The 22,134-nt window shown below is 29.7% G+C and overlaps 2 protein-coding genes and 1 long non-coding RNA gene across 9 annotated transcripts; all 3 read right to left on the bottom strand.

The window, feature by feature from the left end:
* Positions 1-1,481: 1,481 nt before the first annotated feature.
* Positions 1,482-5,492, bottom strand: LOC148772646 (pectin acetylesterase 11-like). The gene is made up of 13 exons (XM_088818389.1): positions 5,407-5,492; positions 5,167-5,312; positions 4,989-5,071; positions 4,058-4,184; positions 3,873-3,952; positions 3,697-3,783; positions 3,321-3,445; positions 3,152-3,212; positions 2,932-2,985; positions 2,729-2,806; positions 2,505-2,607; positions 2,266-2,408; positions 1,482-1,738 (listed from the first exon to the last, which is right to left on the bottom strand). Exons 2-13 carry the CDS (start codon positions 5,309-5,311, stop codon positions 1,574-1,576), a joined length of 1,251 nt encoding a protein of 416 aa, XP_088674515.1. The 5' UTR covers position 5,312; positions 5,407-5,492; the 3' UTR covers positions 1,482-1,573.
* A 3,809-nt stretch (positions 5,493-9,301) lies between these two features.
* Positions 9,302-16,087, bottom strand: LOC105956200 (MADS-box protein SOC1). 7 transcript variants are annotated; one of them, XM_088818362.1, is made up of 8 exons: positions 15,993-16,087; positions 15,526-15,716; positions 13,523-13,610; positions 10,769-10,830; positions 10,454-10,553; positions 10,279-10,320; positions 10,144-10,185; positions 9,302-9,642 (listed from the first exon to the last, which is right to left on the bottom strand). In XM_088818362.1, the coding sequence occupies exons 2-8, from the start codon at positions 15,702-15,704 to the stop codon at positions 9,547-9,549; spliced, it is 609 nt and encodes a 202-aa protein (XP_088674488.1). In that variant the 5' UTR covers positions 15,705-15,716; positions 15,993-16,087; the 3' UTR covers positions 9,302-9,546. The 7 variants fall into 7 exon arrangements, with proteins under 7 accessions (XP_088674488.1, XP_088674497.1, XP_088674490.1 ...); XM_088818371.1 differs by having other exon boundaries at positions 10,769-10,827; XM_088818364.1 differs by having other exon boundaries at positions 15,909-16,003.
* Positions 16,088-21,217: 5,130 nt separating this feature from the next.
* On the bottom strand, positions 21,218-22,124 carry LOC105956201 (uncharacterized). Its single transcript, XR_016031310.1, has 2 exons — positions 22,062-22,124; positions 21,218-21,554 (listed from the first exon to the last, which is right to left on the bottom strand). It is a non-coding gene; the product is annotated as an uncharacterized LOC105956201 (long non-coding RNA).
* Between the last annotated feature and the right edge of the window lie 10 nt (positions 22,125-22,134).

Here is a 22,134-nt window from a genome sequence, read left to right as displayed (position 1 = left end):
GGATCCATAAAAATATAACATGTAATGCTTAGACATACAATATGAATTTTGAGAATTTGATCTACCCAAATTATTAATAATTGAAATCATTGACTAGTCACTACTCACTAGAAGTCTAGAACTATGCCTTTTTTTCTCTCATTAAATTGAGAATTAATTGCATTAGGTGAAGAGTCACAAATAATTACTTTTGCACCATTTGGTTATTAATTTATGAGTTAATAAATACAATGTACACTATTAAAGTATAAGAAACAATATTTACTTCTTATAGCATGGGTTATTATAAATACAATGTGCACTATTAAAGTATAAGAAACAATATTTACTTCCTATAGTGGTCAACTCATTTCAATTTAGGTTCATCCCGAAAACTCTTTTATAAAAAAACTCACACAAAGTCCAAAGATGTGTAAATAACTAAAATATCCTCACATTTTAATACACTTTAATTTTATTCCTTTAACCCCAATTTCATCAATTATTCGATATTGACTCATAATTGAATTTTGACCGTCAACCCCAGTCTTCGACGGCGCTGATTTTTTTTTCATTATTATGTTTTAATTTTTTCTGGCCCCATCGACAATATGGACTTTTCTTGCGACATTATTGTATTTTATCATCATTAATCGCCAACAAAAATAAATTTCGAATCAGATGCGAGCTATAGATTAATAGCAAGTGAGATGGACTAGTCCTAAACTTTTTAGGAGAATATAAAACGGGAGGTTTATATAAATAAAAGTTTCCACTAATTAAAAAAATAGGGTAAATTACACCCACATCCCTGAGGCATGCTTAAATAACTTTAAGGTCCCTGTGGTATCGATAATTACACTCACCCCATTGAAACGTAGTTATAAACTCTAATGGGATAATGCATTGGATACGTTATTACGATAGAGTTCTAACGCTCTATTGGTTTTAGGAAGTGGTGGAGATAACAAAGAGTTATGGGTGATTTAAGACATATGTGGGGAGCCATGCCACCACATAACTCCCCATAACTCTATGTTATCTCCACCACTAGCTAAAAGTAATAGTTCATTAGAACCGTATCGGAATAATGTATCCAATGCATTATCTCGTTAGAGTTTATAACTATGTTTCGGGGGGGGGGGGGGGGGGGAGGGGGGGTGAGTGTAATTATCAATACAATAAGGACCTTAAAATTATTTAAGTATACCTCAGGGGTGTAGGTGTAATTTACCCTAAAAAATAATCATCTAATTGTTGGGTGGGATTGCGCAGTAAGTTTGAAAAAAATCATTCAAATGTTTCCACAAACAATTAAGAGAAAGTAAAAAAACCAATATTGAAACTAAAATTCAAAAAATATTTTCTTGGTCGAATTAGAATTTTGAAATAATAAATTGAGATACTGAAATGATCGTTAATTTTTTTTTTATATTACATATGCATCATTTAATTAATGGTTTGAAGAACGTTTAGGCAAGAAAGTAAATGCACCATTAGAGTAAAGTAAAAGTCGTACCATTGATATTATTAATAGAGGATGTAAGTGTTACATTTATTACATGCAGGGGTAATTGTTACAACACTTAATAATTTAAGAGTGCAAATTGTAGTTTAATTTACCCTTGAGAGATTCCATACACTTTTTCGTGAATTCATCTGCGGGTAAGGTACAATTTTGTGGCAAGTTATATTGATGATCTATCTCTTGAAAATAACTCCTGTCAAAGTACCAGTCCGCAATAGCCTTTGCAATCGTCTGCAAAAGTATAATAATTAACACGAAAGATCACAATATTAAACATGAACGAAACATATGCAATTATTCATGGGAAAATTACAACCAGCCCTGATGTATGGTCAAATTACGAAAATCCCCCTCGTATTTGGGTAATTACAACCACCCCTCAACTATAAATCTTCTTACACGTCCACCCTTACGGTTTCAAATTTAGTGGAATCTTCGAGATTATATGGAATATTATCACTTTTGTACCTATTTTATCCCATTCGAATCCTACATTTTCAAGCAAGATGGTCATAATGTGTTTTTGACTTATATATATCAGATTGTGGTGCATCAGAAACTGTATTTTTTCACAAAACGAGTACGATCTAGAGCACATTCCACGAAATATTGATGATTATGTTGAATTTGACACCATAAGGATTTGTTTTCGTAAATTGATCATACCTAATGGGGTGGTTGTAACTTACCAATTATTTAAATTAGGGAGAAAAATGAGTAAATTTATGTTTGCATACGGTAGAATTAGTAAATCTTACTTTATCCGCGACCTTGGGTGAGCACGCCCACCCGTCTCTACTGCCGATGTGGCCATGGCGATAGCATGAATGAACGAACAATCCTCTACACGCGGATTTGTCGATAACGTTTAGCAGTGTCTCAACAAAGACATCCCTAAACTCTGAAATAAATCAAGATTGTAATTAATTAATTAGATGATAATTATTTATTTCTTTTTTAATTATGTTGAAATTAGTTGCAATAATAATTTGATTACCTTTCATGTAGTGTAATTGAGTTGAATTGCAAAGTGTTAAATTTGTAATGCAACTATTCCATTGTGTCTTACCACCAAGAACAGGTATCATAAGATCTTCAGTCTGAAACACACATTCAATTCAACAATACATATTTATTTTAAAAACAATTAATCAATACATAAAATAAAAATAAATTCGAGCCAACATTTAAATTGTACCATTTTCATGAAATTGAGGTTACCTGGAATTTTTCGAAACCTGCTTCGACTACAAAGAGTGGCGTCTGAATATCTCGAATAAAATTCTCAGGGAAAAGACACTATAATAATTATGTATAATTAATTAATTATACATACATATATATATAAATTGTCATTAGTATTTAATGGGATTTAATTTACTTGTAATATTGATATAAAAATGATTAATATAATCAACCCTCACCAAGTTGGGATCCATTTTTGACGTGCATGTAGTTGGCAAACGTTTGGCAAGTTCCTGCATGCCATAGTATAATATATATAAGAGAGAGAGAGAGAGAGAGAGAGAGAGAGAGAGAGAGAGAGAGAGAGAGAGAGAGAGAGAGAGAGAGAGAGAGAGAGAGAGAGAGAGAGAGAGAGAGAGAGAGAGAGAGAGAGAGAGAGAGAGAGAGAGAGAGATTTACATGTGTTTGAACTACGTGGGCAAAGTAGTTTTCTCTGTACTTGGTTCCAATAAGATGTTTTCTGTCATAATAATTACATTCAAAGGTATATATATATAAATAAGGTTAAAAAAAATATTTTGCAAATTCTTAAAAATGAAACAAGAATGTTTTAATTTGTAAGACTTACCCATGAAGGAAAGTACCAGAATCAGCAACGCATTTCACTCTACCAGCATTGGGCAATAATCCCCGAAACTTGTCGCAATTTAACGTCGTCGCTAATCCACCGGCCGACCCACCGCTCAGTATAGCCTATCATTTTTATGTAAAAATATTTAAAAGGAGGGGTGGTTGTAATTACCCAAACATGAGGGGTTTTTTCGTAATTTGGCCATACCTCAGGTGGCCATAATTTGCCTTAAAATAATTGTAAAGTAATTTCTGAAAGATTTGAAAATCAACTCATGTCTTTTTAATTTATATATCTCAATGAATAATTTTTATTTTATTTAATTAATTAAATTTAAATATTAATTAAATCATGAAAATTAGTAAATACTTACATTATCAGCATTCTTCATTCCTTTAGCTAGAAGATCATCCATTATAGCATCAAATATCCTTGCTCCTCTATATGTCACATTTGTTTCCTGAAATTCATTTATTAATTAATATATATTATTTATATATTTATATAATATATAAATAAATAATAAATAATAAATGAAATTGAACTTACTGGATCAACTTCTTCGATATCGGCCATAAACGACGCGCCGTCACAATACGTAATATAAACTCGATTCCAATTGTAGAAATCTGAAAGAAACAAATAAATATTATATAAATATTTATATATAAATATATACATATAATTTAAAATATACTATTTAATAAATGAATGCATTTGTAAATAATAATTACCTGGATTCAATGTCTGGTTATTGTCCAAAATTCCTGAGAAAAATGGGCTGGACTTTAATAAAGTGCTTCCAATCGGTATTTTCGATCTATTGAAACAATCAGCTTTTGAACTACACCATCCACCACCCTAATATATTTATTTCCGAATTCAAAATATTAAATTTTATCGCCAAATTAATATTTTATGAAATAATTATATATTAGAAAACGACTTTGTTGCACTTTGCACCCTTGAAATGTAACATTTTGACACTTTACACCCTCAAATTTGTTTATAGCAATCTGCACCCTCAAAACACAATAATTCATTCACAATGGTTCATCTTAAAACTGGTATCTTTCAATGAAAAAAAAAATCGCAATAAATTAATTAAATATTAGTTTTTATATGACAAAAAGAAATTCCAAATATTTTCTCACCAAATTATCGGAGAGGTAGGTCTTTTACTGCAGTAAATATAAATTGATATAGTCATTCATGGTAACTTTATTTTTCAAACATGTTTATGTTACTCGTGCAGTGTCGAGTTAAAAGAACAAATATCCTTCAACCATTTTCGTTTATCAAAATAATTAAAGCAATTTTTTTCACGAATTATAATCAACGATAAATCGGTCGAATGTTGAGAAAAAAATATGAATTTTTTTTTTTTTTTTGTGATAAAAATTTTTAGCTTTAAATTAATTTATTGAGCAATTTTTTATTATTTGCATTTTGTACGTTAAAAAATTTTCACCAAAAAAATGTCATTAAAACAATGAATTTGCCTCATTAACTATCAGAAATTCAAGCCGAGGTGCGATTTGAATTGCTTATTGTGTTCCAAGGATGTAAAATGTTATTAAATTTTTCTAGGGGTGTAAAATGACAAAATAATTTATTTTGAGGGTTCAAAATGAAATTAAGCCATTATAAAAACCAATTAATTACCTCAATAAAAAGCACCCAGCTATTAGCTCCATCTCCAATTCCTTCGTCTAAGGCGTAAGCCGGTGGACTCCCGTCCAAACAAACTGTATCAAATATATATAACCAATTTTGTATATTATTTTATGGCTATTTAATTATCAACAAAAATAAAATTAGAAGGGTAAATACGTAATTTCACCTGCTCCTTTCGGTACAGCCCACTCTAGAAATGTTAAGTTGACAAATTTAGCCCCGTGGGCTAATTGAGCGTTCAGTATAAAAACCGAACACATCAATAGCTTAATTAACCAGTGATCAACCATGGTTTGAATGTGTTTCCCCATTCTTTACGCACGTGCAAAAATAAAATATTAAAAATAATTAAAAAAATTAATTTATTCATTTTGAACATTATTTTGCAATTGAAGATAAAAATTACCTTATGAACCACGTGCGTGTGATCACTTGGTAGTAAAATTTATTTAGAGGTTATTCCTCTAAAAAAATAATTATTATTTGTTTTTTATTTTAATATTTTTCTTTGATTTAAATAGTAGTTGGGTTCATTATGTTAGCGGATTTTTCTATGTTGCAACGAAGTTATCGCTCTTAGATCAATATCATCCTTCCCCTTTTTCATTTAGCTTTTTTTTCTTTTTTTTTTTTTTTTTAATAATAAAAATATATTTATGGGGATTATTTCAAAGTAATCATGAAATTTTAATTTTTAATGATAAATTTTAAACTAACCATCGAAAGCATTGCCTAATTATATCAACTTGTTGTGTTGATTTTAATATGTTATAAAAGTAGAAAAGGTATGCACTAACGAGTTATATGGTTTAGCATGCATAGGGGTGAAAATCGGACATATCGTAATCAGCTCTTTCGAAAATTAAAAAACAAAAACAAAATAGAAGTGAAAAAGTAATGTCAATTATGTTATAGAAAATTCGGAGATCGAAAGGTCTGAAAGTTGGAATGAAAAAAGTTATTCCTAAATCGGAAATGTTTGCATCGGAATTGTCAGAATTATAAAATTCCAAAATTTAAATCTCCTATTACATAAGATATACGATAATATGAATATTGTAAGTGTAATTTTTTTTTTGTCAGATAATTGTTTCGAGAATAATTTTGCATAAAATCGAACCGAAAATCGAAATTTATTATGTATCTCAATTCCATTAAAAAAAAAAGAATGAACAATCGGTAAACTTTTGGAATTCAGAACGAGGAAAAAATATATCAATATGGGTCTGGTTCGGGTTTCATTGTAAAAAATTCACCAATACCCGACCCGCTTATATGGACCCGACCCATCTTCCAAGAATGAAAAAAAATAAACAAAAAGAATCTTCTTTAAATTAATTTATAGTTTTAAGTTCACCTTAATTTTCTCTTTCCATATTTATAACCCGATTACTTTAGGGCTCGTTCGGTTACATATATTGGATTAGATGAGATTGGAATAACTCTCTACTGGCTAATTAAATTATTTGGTTAATAGCATGTTCGGTTTCTTAGATTAGATCTTCTATTAAATTTGTTAAATTCAGTTATTATATATGAATTATATATAAACCACTTAGATTAAAATAATACAATATGATTTTAAGGTAAAATTGTCTTTTTCATTTTTAATCACCCCCTATTAAATTAATCTCTAGGGGAGGGGTGCTACTAATTTAATGCAATAGTAGCATTTAATAGCGGACTTTAAATTTAGTAGCGGGTTTGAAAAAATGTAAATCTTGTCAAGCGGACGTGTTATTAGCGCCTACTATTTAGTCAGTAGAACCTTATAGCAGTAACCAAACGAGCCCTTAGTATTTATTTAACCCGTCCACCCGGCCAACAAACATTGGATGACCCGCTTATGAGTTGGGTTGACAACATGTATATATAATTAGCATAACAATGAAAACACAAGATATTGTTTAGTGTCTAATGTTGAATGTCGTTTCAATTTTATTAATATAATTGTATTAACTTTGAACGTCATTTTGACAATATTTTTAAACACGGAAGCTGTATTCTTTTGAAGTAGCTTTCTAATCTAACTTGAATCAACTTGATTGAATGAATATTTGATGACAAATTTATTCGTTACTGAGTTACATTTTGAATTTTAGATAACTCAAAATTTCATGACAATATTCATTGATTCCTTCATATATTTTGAATATTGGTGTTTCAAGTTGAATTAGAAAGCTAACTAAGAGCGTGTTTGGCTAAGCTTACAAGTTGTTAAAAAGAGTTTACAAGATATTTTAGAGCTGATAAGCTCTTCTAAAGTGTTTGGGTAAATTTAAAAAAAAAAAAAATTTAAATAAGCTGTTTGAGAGAAAATAAGCTGTTTGGCTAAGCTTACAAGTTGTTAAAAAGAGTTTACAAGATATTTTAGAGCTTATAAGCTCTTCTAAAGTGTTTGGTAACTTTAAAAAAAAAAGATTGTTTTTTAAATAAGCTGTTTGAGAGCAAATAAGATATTTTAAAAAAAATCTATACTCCACCATTTTATTTAAGATCTTATAATGAGTAAAAAATAGGAAATAATCTCATTATTCAAACACTCTAAAAATTAAGGGTTCAATACAATTTTGCAGCCCTGTACTATCGTCACTGTCACATATACCCTTTGTACTATGAAATGCAACAAAACAACCCCTCACTTTACCAATCGACTTTAATGGTGTTAGTTTTTGCAGCGAGTTACATTTTTACCCGTACTCTTATTTGATACAAATTCAATGTAACATGGGCAAAAAAAAAAATTGAACACATACATAAAAACAAAAGTGGTTGCAGGAAATATAACATGTAGTGTTTCACTGTATTTGGACCTAAATATGAATTTGAACTACCGAAAGACATTTTTAAATCGAGTACTTTATTTATAAATATAAAAAGAAATTAAAAATAATATCTAGAATATAAAATTTGTTCATAAATTTTGGATAAAAGAAAGGGCTAGGAACGAAAAGTAGGAAGAAATTGGGAAGAAATGAGTGAAGAATGATGCACACTTTTTATACACAATTAAAGGGGTATTTTGGTCAAAAAAATTCCAACAACTTTTGTAACATAGATGGACAGCGGGGGTAGTTTTGTCGCATTTCATAGTACATAGGGGTATATGCAACAGTAATCAATGTTTTGAAAACCGGACCGGCCATCGAACCGGGCCAGCAACTGGGTCACGGTTGGACCGGTTCAACCGAGGTTCAACCGGGTTTTTGCATTTTTCAATATTTTTAATTTATTTATATAATTTTAAAGTGGTAAATTATATGAATATATGCACTCAAATAATATATATTCCTCATAAAATATCATTTTTAAGCATTTACTGATTTACAATTTAAAATTCACAATAAAATATAAAATATAAAGGAAATAAAGTTAGCATTTACAACAAGAAAAATATAATTTACATAAATATAAATATTAAAATAATGTATCAAATATAAAATAAAACGTACGCATAAAAGTGTATACCAAAAATTACATAATTGAATTTTATATAATACTTGCATATCTTTTAAGTTTGAAAAGTCACTGTAAATTTGTAATTTTAAAATAATTTATACTAAAATTTCAATACAATTATTTATTAAAGCCCATTTACCCAAAATCTAAACTCTAATTTTCTTAGTCTTCTTAGCCTTGCGCCTCCACTCTTTCTCCCCCGCTGTTTTGCTTTCCTCTTGTTTTTTTTTTTTTCTTTCTTCTTCAACTCTCTTTCTCAACCACTGCCATTGCCGATCTTTCAGCAAACCAGACGAAAAGGTGAAGTTTTCTGTCTCCACCTCTCTCTCATTTTATTTTTCATATGGAACCGGTTTTTTTTGCCGGTTTTTCCGGGTTTTACGGCGGTTCAACCGGAATTTGTCCGGTTCCCAATAACCGACCCGGGTTTTTGGCCTTTCCGGGTTTATGTATAGGACCGGACCGGTGTGGTGTCCGGTTCGCGGTTAAACCGGTCGGACCGGCCGGTCCGGTCCGGTTTTGAAAACATTGACAGTAATGATAGTACAGGAGTGCAAACTGAATTCAATCCAAATATTAATCCTAAAAAATAAGATGTAACAGTTTATTAGCTCTAAAAACATCTTGTCAGAGGTAAGAGTTATCATCTGTTTATAATAAACTTAGCCAAACACCTTTAAACAATTACAAATTCCATACTTTATATGCACTTTGCCAAATTCAACTACAAAAAATAGTCAAAATCACATTTGGAGTCAAACCGCTATTATTAAAACTTAAACGATATCTACCACATCCCAGAAAAAACCTAGCATTAGATGCAATATATTACATACACAATATACACACAAACAACAAAGTATTATATAAATATATAAAATATCTTGTCTTCACATGATGAGTTCATACCTGGTTGAGAGATCAACTCCTCAACTTCGTCTTAATAATTAAGTAATGACGTGGCACACCATTATTATTACATCATACTCACTCACTTGAGTTTCATTCATTATTGAGAGAGATATTATTATTGCATATATTATTAATAATAGAACTCTCTCTCTCTCTCTCTCTCCACATATATTACTCACAGATGAAACATGGGGGTTTCTTCCCCCTCCATAGCTGCTGCTGGTTCAACTTTTGGAGGATTAGACAATTTCAGATTCTTCACCATCTCACGCTACATAAACCAATTCATTTTATATAACAATAAATAATAATTAAACTTACAATTTATATATATATGGGCAAATTACACCTACATCCCTGAGCTATGCTAAAATAACTTTAAGGTCCCTATGATATCGATAATTACAATCACCCCTTGAAACATCGTTAGAAACTCTATGCATTAGATACGTTATTCCTATAGAGTTCTAATGGACTATTAGTTTAAGAAAGTGGTGGAGAAAACGTAGAGTTAGAGGGTGCTGACATGGCACCCCCAACATTTCTTAAATCACCCTAGCTCTATTTTGTTTCCACCACTTCCTGAAACTAATAGTCCGTTAGAAATCTATCAGATATAACGCATCAAATGCATTTTCCAGTTAGAGTTTCTAACAATGCTTCAGGGGTGGTTGTAATTATCGATAATACATGGACCTTAAAGTTATTTTAGCAAATCTCAGGGGCGTAGGTGTAATTTACCCTAAATGGGTGTATGTATGTATACACCAACCGTTTTTATTAGTTCCGCGTTTTCATTCGTCAAATTCTTCTCCTACATCATCGAAATCGAAGGTTCAGAATCGATCGAACAATGTACGAGATTTTAGTTCTTGACAATTGACAATTAGTGTACAAGATTTTATACCTGTAGCTTCAGCTGATTAATCTTCTCCTGAATTAATTTATTCTGGTAGAAAAAAAATAATAAAATTACGACTCGTCATTCGATAATTATATAAATGCTTGATATAATACGTGATCAATACATTAATTTCGATTATAGGACATGACAAATGTTGATATGTAGCGTATATACGTACCTTCCTGGCCTTAACGGTCGCTAAACTTCGTTTGATCTCTTGTTCGATTTTTTCGAGCTCGTCCTTAGAACAAGAACCTAAACTCTCTCCACTGAGCCTTCTGAAATATATAATAAACATTTCATATATATATTATTTTTTTACATATATTAATTCATTTGGGAGGTAAATTGTAATAACTAATATATATATATATATATATATATATATATATATATATATATATATATATATATATATATATATATATATATATATATATATATAACTAATGTTATCTTGTGAGAAAAAAAGGGTCAAACAAAGGATGTTGACCTTTTAGTTTCTTCAAGGAGCCCAATTTTCTTATGCAAGCTAGCAGACTTATTTTCCGACTGCTGCATCAGAATCAATAATATCAATATATAAAGTAAATAAATAATAAAAAATAAAAAAATAAAAAAAAGAAGAAAATGACTAAAAAAACTCCTCTCGTTAATTGTTAATTGTTTCACTGTTAATTCTCTTAAGAGGACTAAGGGCAAATTTGTACAAACAACAATAAATGTTTTACTATGATTTTAGAGTAACAATTATTGTGAAACAAAAGAAATTCTCTAAAACGATAAATAAAATGGGAACAAGGGAGTAATAAAATAGTTTGATGATTCATATAATAAAAAAAAAATTATCAAGATTGTAAAAATAAGTTAATGATGTCCTTGAGACCTCGTTTGGTTGCCGATTAGTCATGATAAGATTAAACAATGTAATGAAAACCCAAATATTGTTTTACCAAAAAGCTCCCTAAGGGGCATGAAATGGTAATATTTCCGGATTGAACCAGAAAGTTATATATATGGTTCATCAAATACAACACAAATTTCAATTATTTAATTAATCATGGCTAATCTCCTCAATAGCTAGGAGTGTGAACGAGCCTCGTTTGCTTTTTTTGGCAGGCTCGAGCTCATCGAGTTCCTTCTTTTTGTTCATTTTGTCGAGCTCGAGCTCATTTTGTCGAGTTCGATCCCAAGCTCATTTTCTTGTTTTTCTTTTTTATTTAAAAAAATATTTTTTAATTATTATTTTATTATTATTAAAATTTATTTAAAAAAATTCAAAATAAAAAATAAATTGTAGTTATATATTTTTTTAATATTTATATTTTATTTTTATTTATTTCTATAATATTTTATACTATTATACATTATTTATACAAAAAATAATATATAAAAAAGGGGTAGTGGCAAATAGGCCCATGACAAGGGCACTTAATTAAAAGAGGGACATCCAACTTTTTTGTCTTTCAAATAAATCCAGTTCATTCAAACTTATTTGCAAATAAGGAAAATCCTTTTATATATACCAAAATTACCTCCAATTCATTGAAACCCAATTTAACTCCAATTTCATGATTTACACCCCAATTTAGCACAATTTCATCAATAAACCAATTTTAACCCTAATTTCAATTTTGACCCGCCACCACCGGAGACCGCTGGTCTCCGGCGTTGACCTTTTTTTTTTTTTTTTTGAAATTTTTTTTTTCTTGAATTTTTTTCCGACCGGTCAACTGCCGTTAACCGCCGGGTATCCGGCGTTGACTTTTTTTTTTTTTTGTAATTTTGTATTTTCTTATAAATAATATTTTAATTAATACTACTGTTTTGGCTGCTAAATTACTGTCTCCGGCAGTTATTTAACTGTCGGAAACAGTAATTTAACTGTTAATTGACTCTTTTGTTTTTTTTTTTCTTCAAAAATATTTTAATTAATATTACTGTATTCGTTGCTAAATTACTGTCTCCAACAGTTATTTAACTGTCGGAGACAGTAATTTAACTGTTAATTGACTTTTTTATTCTTAAAAAAAAATATTTTTAATTAATATTAATGTATTCGTTGCTAAATTACTGTCTCCGACAGTTATTTAACTGTCGGAGACAGTAATTTTTAATAATATTACTGTTCGGAAAAATAATATTCGAAATATTACTGTCCCAAACAGTAATATTACTGTCTGAGACAGTAATTTAGTAGCCAAGACAGTAATATTAATTAAATTTTTTTTTTTCTAAGAGAAACAATTCAAAAAAAAAAAAAGTCAACGCCGGAGACCGGCGGTCAACGGTGGTTGACCGGCCGGAAAAAAATTTCAGGAAAAAAAATTCAAAAAAAAAAGTCAACGCTGGAGACCGGCAGTCTCCGGCGGTCAACGCCGGAATCTGGCCGGAAAAAAAACATTTCAGAAAAAAAATTATTTTCTGAAAAAAAAAAGTTTTGGGAATTAATGTGATATATTTGTTTAAATCCGGGGTCAATGTGTAATATTAAGGAAGTTAGAGCATAATGGGTGGAATTGATAAGAATTATATTATTGAGGGTATTTTAGACTAAAGACATGGGGATGGGGTTATTGAGAGACTGTTTTTTTTGTGGACCAAAATGCATTTAAGTCCCATGTGATGGACCTTTTTGCCATTTGCCCTATAAAAAAATTTAAAAAAATAAATAAATAGATAAGGCTCACGAGCCGGCTCGTGAGCACACTAACAACTAAAAACTAGCTCGAGCTCGCGAGCTCGAGCTCAAAAAACTCGAGTCCAAGTTCGAGCTTTTTTCGAACCAGCTCATCCATCAAGCTCACGAGTCGAGTCGACTCGACTCGTTTATCACCCCAATCCTCAACCAAACGAGGCCTTATTGTTTCCAAATAGTTTGTAACATTATATTACTTTACGTACAACATATGGCTTCTTTCTTAAGTAAAAGTTCACCAAACATTAAAAAAATATCTTAACACAAAAATGAAGTAAATTAAACCAAAACAATTTGCATGTTGATTTATCACACATTACAAAATCATGTATTTTTCAGAGATTAGGGATCCAGACCAAACTCGAGCCTCGCCAAAATCATATATAAATTACGTTTTGTTACGATTTATACACGCACTCCGTGAATTTCACCGGATTATATTCTGTAATTAAACATGTATATATCTATACATATTTTACGGACGTCGAATAAAAGCTATGTATCATATTTGGTTATGCTATGAATTAGAAATATGAGTAGAATCCAAACCTGAATAATTTCTTCCTTGGTCTTTTTCCCAATTTCTTCGGCTTTGTCGTACGTTATTGCGTACCGTTCGATTGTGTTGTCCATCACACTGTTATCATTTAAAAAAAATGTAGAGTTATTTGAATACGATCTATGTCGTCGCTCGTACTGAAGAATTATTAAATAAGAGTAATTAAGCGGCCGGTGTGTGCGATCGAGATTCTCGTACGATATATCTTTAAACCACATCTTCAAAAATATTGAAACATATTTAATATATACTATATAACATGCTATATATACATTATAATCTTCTTTCAGTAAGTAAGAATTTCATCAGTTAATAATAAATGTTTTTAGTTTAATCAAGTTAATTTCAAGATTTTTATTGCGAATATATTTTTAGATAACTTTGTTAAAATGAATATAATCAAAAATGGTTTTGTGTTGGTTAAGTCTGCAGGGTACATATAAATTTGTCACAAAATTAAAATTGCAGGATTTTGGTTTTCAACATTACACTAATTTCAAATATTACCTTTGAATAATCTTTCATTCAAAGTAGGGGTGAGTGTCGGATGGAACGTATTGAAATTAATCTTTTCGGAAATTATTCAATTGTTTTTTTTCTTCTGAAATACAAAACTAATTCCAATTCCAATTCCAAAATGAAAATTTTGGAATTTTCGGAAATCACACGAGTTTTAACATTTTGAAAAAGTTTCGAAAACTTTCATAAAAAAAATGAAAAATAATAAGAACACCCACTTTCATAAAATTATAAAACTATAACTAATGATCATATGATAAATTCTAATATTTTAAAAATAAATATAATAATTCCAATTGCACAATTTCTTCATCATGCATAATTATAACAAGGTTTAATTCCAACACCTTTTTTATAATTTAAACGTCGTCCAATTAAAAAATCAGTGTAACAAAGGGTTAATTCAAAACTCCCAAGTGGGAATAAAAGTAATAAAACAAATAGTTAAAGATACAACTATAGTCCATAGATAGGACTTGCATACAGAAAATAATAATAATAATTATTAGGCGAAATTACGTCAACCCCTGAGTTATAGTAAAATTACGAAAACCCCCTCTCATGTTTGGGTAATTACAGCACCCCATCAACTACGTATTATTTTATGAAAAGACCCCTCCAAATATATATATATATATATATATATATATATATATATATATATATATATATATATATATATAGGGATGTTAATTCGGTAATAAAACCGAACCAAAATTTCGGTACGCCAACATTCATACCGTTTATCGAACTAAATATACTATTTGGTTCGATAAATAACCGAATTACATAAATTTTATACAATAATATTTAAAAGGAGAGGGTGGTTGTAATTACCCAAACAAGAGGGATTTTCTAATTATTATTATTATTAGGGTAAATTACACCCACACCCCTGAGGTATGCTTAAATAACTTTAAGGTCCATGTGGTATCGATAATTACTCACCCCCTGAAAGGTAGTTAAAAACTCTAACAGGATAATGCATTGGATACATTATTCCGATAGGGTTCTAATGGACTATTACTTTTAGCTAGTGGTGGAGATAACATAGAGTTATGGGGTGACATGGCTCCCCCAATATTTCTTAAATCACCCATAACTCTTTGTTGTCTCCACCACTTCCTGAAACTAATAGTCCGTTAGAACTCTATCGTAATAACGTATCCAATGCATTATACCATTAGAGTTTATAACTACGTTTCAAGGGGGTGAGTGTAATTATCGATACCACAGGGACCTTAAAGTTATTTAAGTATACCTCAGGGGTGTGGGTGTAATTTACCCTTATTATTATTATTATTATTAAAAATCATAAGCATCAAAAGTTACTACAACATAATATCACAACTATTTACATATATATATATATATATATATATATATATATATATATATATATATATATATATATATATATATATATATATATATATATATATATATATATATATATATATATATATAGAGAAACCTGGAAGTAGAGTATTCATAGTGTTTGCCGGAGGGGGAGAAAACAAAGAGAGCAACTTCAGCATCACAAAGAACTGAGAGTTCATAAGCCTTCTTCAAAAGCCCGTTTCTCCGCTTCGAAAACGTCACCTGCCTGCTTGCTGCATTCTCTATCCTCTTCATCTCACTTTTCTTCATCATATCTTTTTATTCCTGTAATTTATAAAAAAAAAAAAAAAACATAGAATTAAATTCCCCAAAAAAAAAAAAAAAAAAATGACAACTTTAATTTAATGAGTTTCCTTTATTCTCATTTCCCCAGATCTACAACATTAATGAATGATTTACGGTAGTGGTGGTGGGTTTGATGAATTAATATAAACCCATTGGAAGAAAGAATATAACCTTTGTGAAGAAAATATCACCATGAATATGAAACTAAGGAAAGATAGATACATATATATATATATATATATATATATACCATACCTACAAAGAACACAGAGTACAGTACTAGTACTGTGTGTGTGTGTGTAGTGGGACAAGCAAAGAAGTGGAAAGTGCGACATATGAATAATTTATTTAAGTACATGTTTCGTTCTGTGATTGGTTGAAGTAAAGGTGGGGGAGGTGCCATTTGGCCCACTCCGAGGGCTGCCAAGTAATTTTGATGATATTGTTGTGAAAATATCTATCTCAATATTTGACTAGTTTATTAATGGGAGAAGAAAGTATATTGGATACGTGAAAATCTTTTATTAGGGTTTTAGACTAGATATTTTTAGGGCTGTGCATGGATCGGTTTTAACCACCAACCAACCCATTTTCGACCCATAATTTGTGATGGATAATCAACCATCAACCGACCCATTTAAGTTGGGTCGATAATATCAACCAACCCATGTATAGTTGGGTCGATAATGGTTTCTAATATGCTAAAAAGTTGGTTAGTCGGGTAATATCGGCCAACCAACTTTATTTATTAATTTATTATTTATTAAATTTAATTAAAATATTTAATATTTTTAATTTCAAATTTTTATTTATATCACATTTATTAAATTGTCTAATATTGACCAAAATTCCAAAAGCAATAAATTTAACATAATTATCTTATGTGAACTATTTTAATTTTAAAACATAGCCTATAAATATTTGGACGATTATTATTTGTTGAAATATTTATGTTTAATTGCAATATATATGCCCGTAATGTTTTGAATCTTTTATTTGAATATTGTTGAACTAGTCACATTTAATTTATAAAAGATATAGCGTTGTAACAACTAATAAAATATTAAAAAAAATTAAAAAAATATTTAGATGGATGACCCATCAACCAAACCACCAACCGACCCACCAAATTGGTTTTCAACCATCACCCAACCCATGTAAAATGGGTCGATAACGGTTTTCAATATTTACCAAAGTTGGTTGGATGGGTTGGGTTGGTTTTCTGCCTGGTTTTTAACCAAACCAACCAACGCACAGCCCTAGATATTTTCATAAATTATTAAAAAGAACTACATTAGATATTTGTTAACTTTTAAGTATATATGTCATCTGCATCGGGTGCCTCTTTGTTATTAAAATCTTTAAAATAAGGGATAACTAATACCAGAGTATCCTTTAAATCAGTTTTAAATTCTAGCCGCCAATCTATATCAATCTCTATCTTCCTCTCTCAATTCTCAGATCTAAATTCTTCCTCATGTCTCTATCCGGTGATATTGTTTTCTGAAGTCATAACTCTCCCTCCGGTTGTCGGAATTCCATGATTCAATTATCGTTGGATTCCTCTCGTCGAGCTATTTCTTTTGGTGGTTATTTCATTCAGTTTGGAGTGTTGGATCTGTTTCTGCAATTTTTTTTAGTCGGCGTATTTCGACGACGGTGGTCTTATCAGAGGTGTAATTTTTTTTTCGTTAGTCGGAATTTGAAGGGCTACCCACCATTGGATTCCTCTCGTCGTGATCTATATTATTGATGTCAATTTCATTCATTTTTATATTTTCAGATTTATTTCTATATTTTTTTTTGCATTTATGAACGCGGAATCTTGAGTGGTTTGCGGAGGATAGGGTTTTAGTAGGAGGCGCTTGGAGTGAGAGTCATTGACGGTTTGATCTAAAATTCGCATCTATGGCCCTCTCTCTCTCTCTCTCTCTCTCTCTCTCTCTCTCTCTCTCTCTCTCTCTCTCTCTCTCTCTCTCTCTCTCTCGATTTCTTAGTGTTTGTTGTTTTTTGAGTGTTTTGATATTTCTTTATTTTTTGTTGATTTGCACTAAAATATTTTTTTTTGTTTTGATTATGCAATTGTAGGTTAATGAAGGCCATTGATCATTTCCTTGAAGATGTCAAAATTTTAGGTTGAAGTTACGTCTACTTTGTGTATTTTCGATTTGTATTATATTAGTTATGAGGTGATTTATAATAGAAAATATTAAAATTTGTAAATTTTTGTTATTGGGATTTATATATTTCTTTTGTATAAGCCAATATTCGTGTATGTATATATAATTGATCGACTAAACATATGAGGTAAAAAAAAAAAGAACATAACTATGCATTACTATAGTTTACTACAGTTACATGTAGTTATTTTCAGTGCTATAAACATATTGATTTGAAAATAAAAAATTAAAAAAAAAATAATATACACACACACACACACACACATATATATATATATATATATATATATATATATATATATATATATATATATATATGCAGTTTGAATTTTACTTAATGCAGATTTTGAATTATGAGTGGATGGGCATTTTTTTAGAATGAATTTAATAGAGAATGTGAACCAAATGTATAGTTAGTAGGGATGACAACGGGTCAGTTCGACCGTCGGTCTCCGGCGTTGACTTTTTTTTTTAAAAAAAAAAAATCAGTAGGTCAACCGCCGTTGACCGCCGAATCTCCGTCGTTGACTTTTTTTTATTATTATTTTGTTTTTTCTTAAATAAATATTTTAATTAATATTACTGTCTTGGCTACTAAATTACTGTCTCCAATAGTTATTTAACTGTCGGAGACAGTAACTTAAATGTTAGTTGACATTTTTTTTTCTTCAAAAATATTTTAATTAATATTACTTTCTTGGCTGCTAAATTACTATCCACAACAGTTATTTAACTGTCAAACAATAATTTAACTGTTAATTGACCTTTTTTTAATATTTTAATTATTATTACTGTATTCGTTGTTAAATTATTGTCTACGACAGTTATTTAACTGTCGCAGACAGTAATTTAACTGTTAATTGACTTTTTTCTAAGAAAAGTATTTTTAATTAATATTATCTTGGCTGCTAAATTACTGTCTCCAGCAATTATTTAACTATCGGAGACAGTAATTTAATTGTTAATTGACTTTTTTTTTTAATTTTTTTTTCTTAAAAAAAATTATTTTAATTCATATTATTGTCTTGGCTGCTAAATTACTATCTCCAACAGTAATTTAACTGTCTGAGAATATTAATAATACTACTGTTCGGAAAAATAATATTCATAATATTACGGTCCCAAACAATAATATTACTGTCTCAGACAGTAATTTAGTAGTCAAGACAGTAATATTAATTAAAATACTTTTTTCTAAGAAAAAAAATCGAAGAAAAAAAGTCAACGCCGGAGACCCGCGGTCAACAGTGGTTGACCGGCCGGAAAAAAATTCAAAGGAAAAAAAAGTTTTCAATAAAAAAAAAAGAAAAAAAAAAATCAAACGTCGGAATCTGGCCGGAAAAAAAAAATTCAGAAAAAAAATTATTTTCTGAAAAAAAAAATATTTTTTCTGAAAATTATTATTTTGAAGGTTAATGTGATATATTAAGGAAATTAGAGCATAATGGATGGAATTGATAAGAATTATATTATGCAGGTTATTTTAGACTAAAGATATGGTGACAGGTTTATTTGAAGAGGTTTTTATGCAAAAGTCCATCCCTTTAATATTTATTATAACTAAAGGAAACATTAATGTATATCCCAATATTACCCTCAACCATTTATACCAAATTCTTAATTGTAACCCCAATTTATCAATTTTGTCCACAAAAATTCAATTTTGACCACAAAAATTCAATTTTGATTTATTTTTTAGCATAATTTAATATGCTACAGTTTCATCATTAACTTAATTTAATCTCAATTTGACCTCAAATTTCACAAATTATTCAATTTTGACTCAAATTTTTTTTTTTTTTTTTTTAAATTCAAAAAAAAAAAAATTTGCCGCCGGTCTCCGGCATTGACTTTTCAACTTTTTTTTTCTTTCTTTCGGATTTTTTCGCCGGTCTCCGGCGTTGACTTTTTTTAGTGTTTTTTTAAGTCTTTTTCTTTTCGTTTGTTTTGTTTTTCCACGTCCGCCGCTAAACGTTGACCGTAATTGTGCTGTCACTGACAATAAATTAACGTAATTATACTGTAAATGATAGTTAATTAACGTAATTGTACTGCCGTTGACATTACATTTATGTAATTGTGCTGTCGTTGACAGTAAATCAATGTAATGATATTATTTTTTATTTTTTATTATTTTTTTTATTTTGTTTGATTTGTTGACAAGTCAACGTAATTATATTACTGTCATTGACAGTAAAATAACTGTAAACACAATAATATTACTGTCAACAACACCAATATTATTATTTTTTTGGGGGTTTTGTTTTGTTTGAGTTATTATATTCACGGAGTAACGTAATAATATTACTGTCTATTATTGTAATATTACTGTAAACACAATAATATTACTGTGGTTGATGGTAATATTACTGTTGTTATAGTAATATTGGTGTCAACCACATCAATATTATTATTTTGTTTGGATTTTTTGTTTGTTTGAGTTATTCACGGAGTAACGTAATAATATTACTGTCACTCACAGTAATATTAATTCTTTTGGTTTTTTTATTATGTTTACATTTGTTGAACGGTCAACATAGTAATATTACTTTATTACACAATAATAATGAGTTTTGTTGTGTTAATATTAATGTGCTAGAGATTAATATAGCAATATTACTTTGTTAAACTATAGTTTAGTTAATTTTACTGTGTTTAACAATAATATAGTTAATATTTATGTCAATCACAGCACTATTGTTGGTTAAACGGAAAAAAAAAAGTTACAGAAAAAAAAAAAAGAAAAAAAAAATCAACGCCGGAATCCGGCGAAAAAATCCGGAAGAAAGAAAAAAAAAAGTTGAAAAGCCAACGCCGGAAAAATTGTTTTTTTTTTGGACAAATATATATATATATATATATATATAAATATATATATATATATATATATATATATATATATATATATATATATATATATATATATATATATATATGCCCTTATTTGTAATATGCCCTTATTTGAAAAATTGTTTTTTTTTTGGACAAATATATATATATATATATATATATATATATATATATATATATATATATATATATATATATATATATATATATATTTATATATATATATATATATGCGGGGCAGGTCTACGGGACGGGTATATACAAATCAGCCCCACCTAAAACCCATTTTTAGGGAAAAAATTAGAACCCATATCCACTCTATTTATTTGCTAGGCATTATCCGAAAATTTTGAGGCTGGTACCCACAGGTCGGGAAAAAATGCCATTCCTACCAATACCCGACCCCCATTTACCCACATATATATTTTTCACCCGCCATACACAATAATATACACAAACAACAAAATATATTTATATCTTGTCTTCACATGATGAGTTCATGCCTGGTTGAGAGATCAACTCCTCAACTTCGCCTTAATAATTAAGTAATGACGTGGCACACCATTATTATTACATCACATATTTACGTACTCATTCACTTGAGTTTCATTCATTATTGAGAGAGATATTATTATTGCATATATTATTAATAATAGAACTCTCTCTCTCTCTCTCTCTCCACATATATTACTCACAGATGAAACATGGGGGTTTCTTCCCCCTCCATAGCTGCTGCTGGTTCAACTTTTGGAGGATTAGACAATTTCAGATTCTTCACCATCTCACGCTACATAAACCAATTCATTTTATATAACAATAAATAATAATTAAACTTACAATTTATATATATATGGGCAAATTACACCTACATCCCTGAGCTATGCTAAAATAACTTTAAGGTCCATGTAGTGTCGTTACAATCACCCCCTGAAACATCGTTACAATCTATATGCATTAGATACGTTATTCCGATAGAGTTCTAATGGACTATTAGTTTAACAAAGTGGTGGAGAAAACGTAGAGTTAGAGGGTGACATGGCTCCCCCAACATTTCTTAAATCACCCACAGCTCTATTTTGTTTCCACCACGTCCTAAAACTAACAGTCCGTTCGAAATCTATCAGATATAACGTATCCAATGCATTTTCCCGTTAGAGCTTCTAACAATATTTCAGGGGTGGTTGTAATTATCGATAATACAGGGACCTTAAAATTATTTTAGCATACCTCAGGGGCGTAGTTGTAATTTACCCTAAATGGGTGTATGTATGTCTGTATGTATGTATACACCCACCGTTTTTATTAGTTCCGCGTTTTCATTCGTCAGATTCTTCTCCTACATCATCGAAATTGAAGGTTCAGAATCG

The sequence above is a fragment of the Erythranthe guttata genome, chromosome 1, assembly GCF_056151865.1.
Source record: "Erythranthe guttata isolate IM_541 chromosome 1, IM_541, whole genome shotgun sequence".
NCBI lineage: Eukaryota > Viridiplantae > Streptophyta > Magnoliopsida > Lamiales > Phrymaceae > Erythranthe > Erythranthe guttata.
Note: the sequence above shows the minus strand (reverse complement) of the source record. Positions and strands in the feature narration are given on the sequence as shown.

What these genes read in the sequence shown, in the direction of transcription:
- LOC148772646 (XM_088818389.1), bottom strand. Translation starts at nt 5,311, where the DNA reads ATGGGGAAACACATTCAAACCATGGTTGATCACTGGTTAATTAAGCTA. An exon ending in TCTGGTACTTTCCTTCATGG is followed by an intron (nt 3,213 to 3,320) that starts GTAAGTCTTACA and finishes TTATTATGACAG; the next exon opens with AAAACATCTTATTGGAACCA. An exon ending in CACCCAAGGTCGCGGATAAA is followed by an intron (nt 1,739 to 2,265) that starts GTAAGATTTACT and finishes ATACTTTTGCAG; the next exon opens with ACGATTGCAAAGGCTATTGC.
- LOC105956200 (XM_088818362.1), bottom strand. Translation starts at nt 15,704, where the DNA reads ATGATGAAGAAAAGTGAGATGAAGAGGATAGAGAATGCAGCAAGCAGG. An exon ending in CGACCGTTAAGGCCAGGAAG is followed by an intron (nt 10,321 to 10,453) that starts GTACGTATATAC and finishes TTTTTCTACCAG; the next exon opens with AATAAATTAATTCAGGAGAA. An exon ending in TTAATCAGCTGAAGCTACAG is followed by an intron (nt 10,186 to 10,278) that starts GTATAAAATCTT and finishes TCGATGATGTAG; the next exon opens with GAGAAGAATTTGACGAATGA.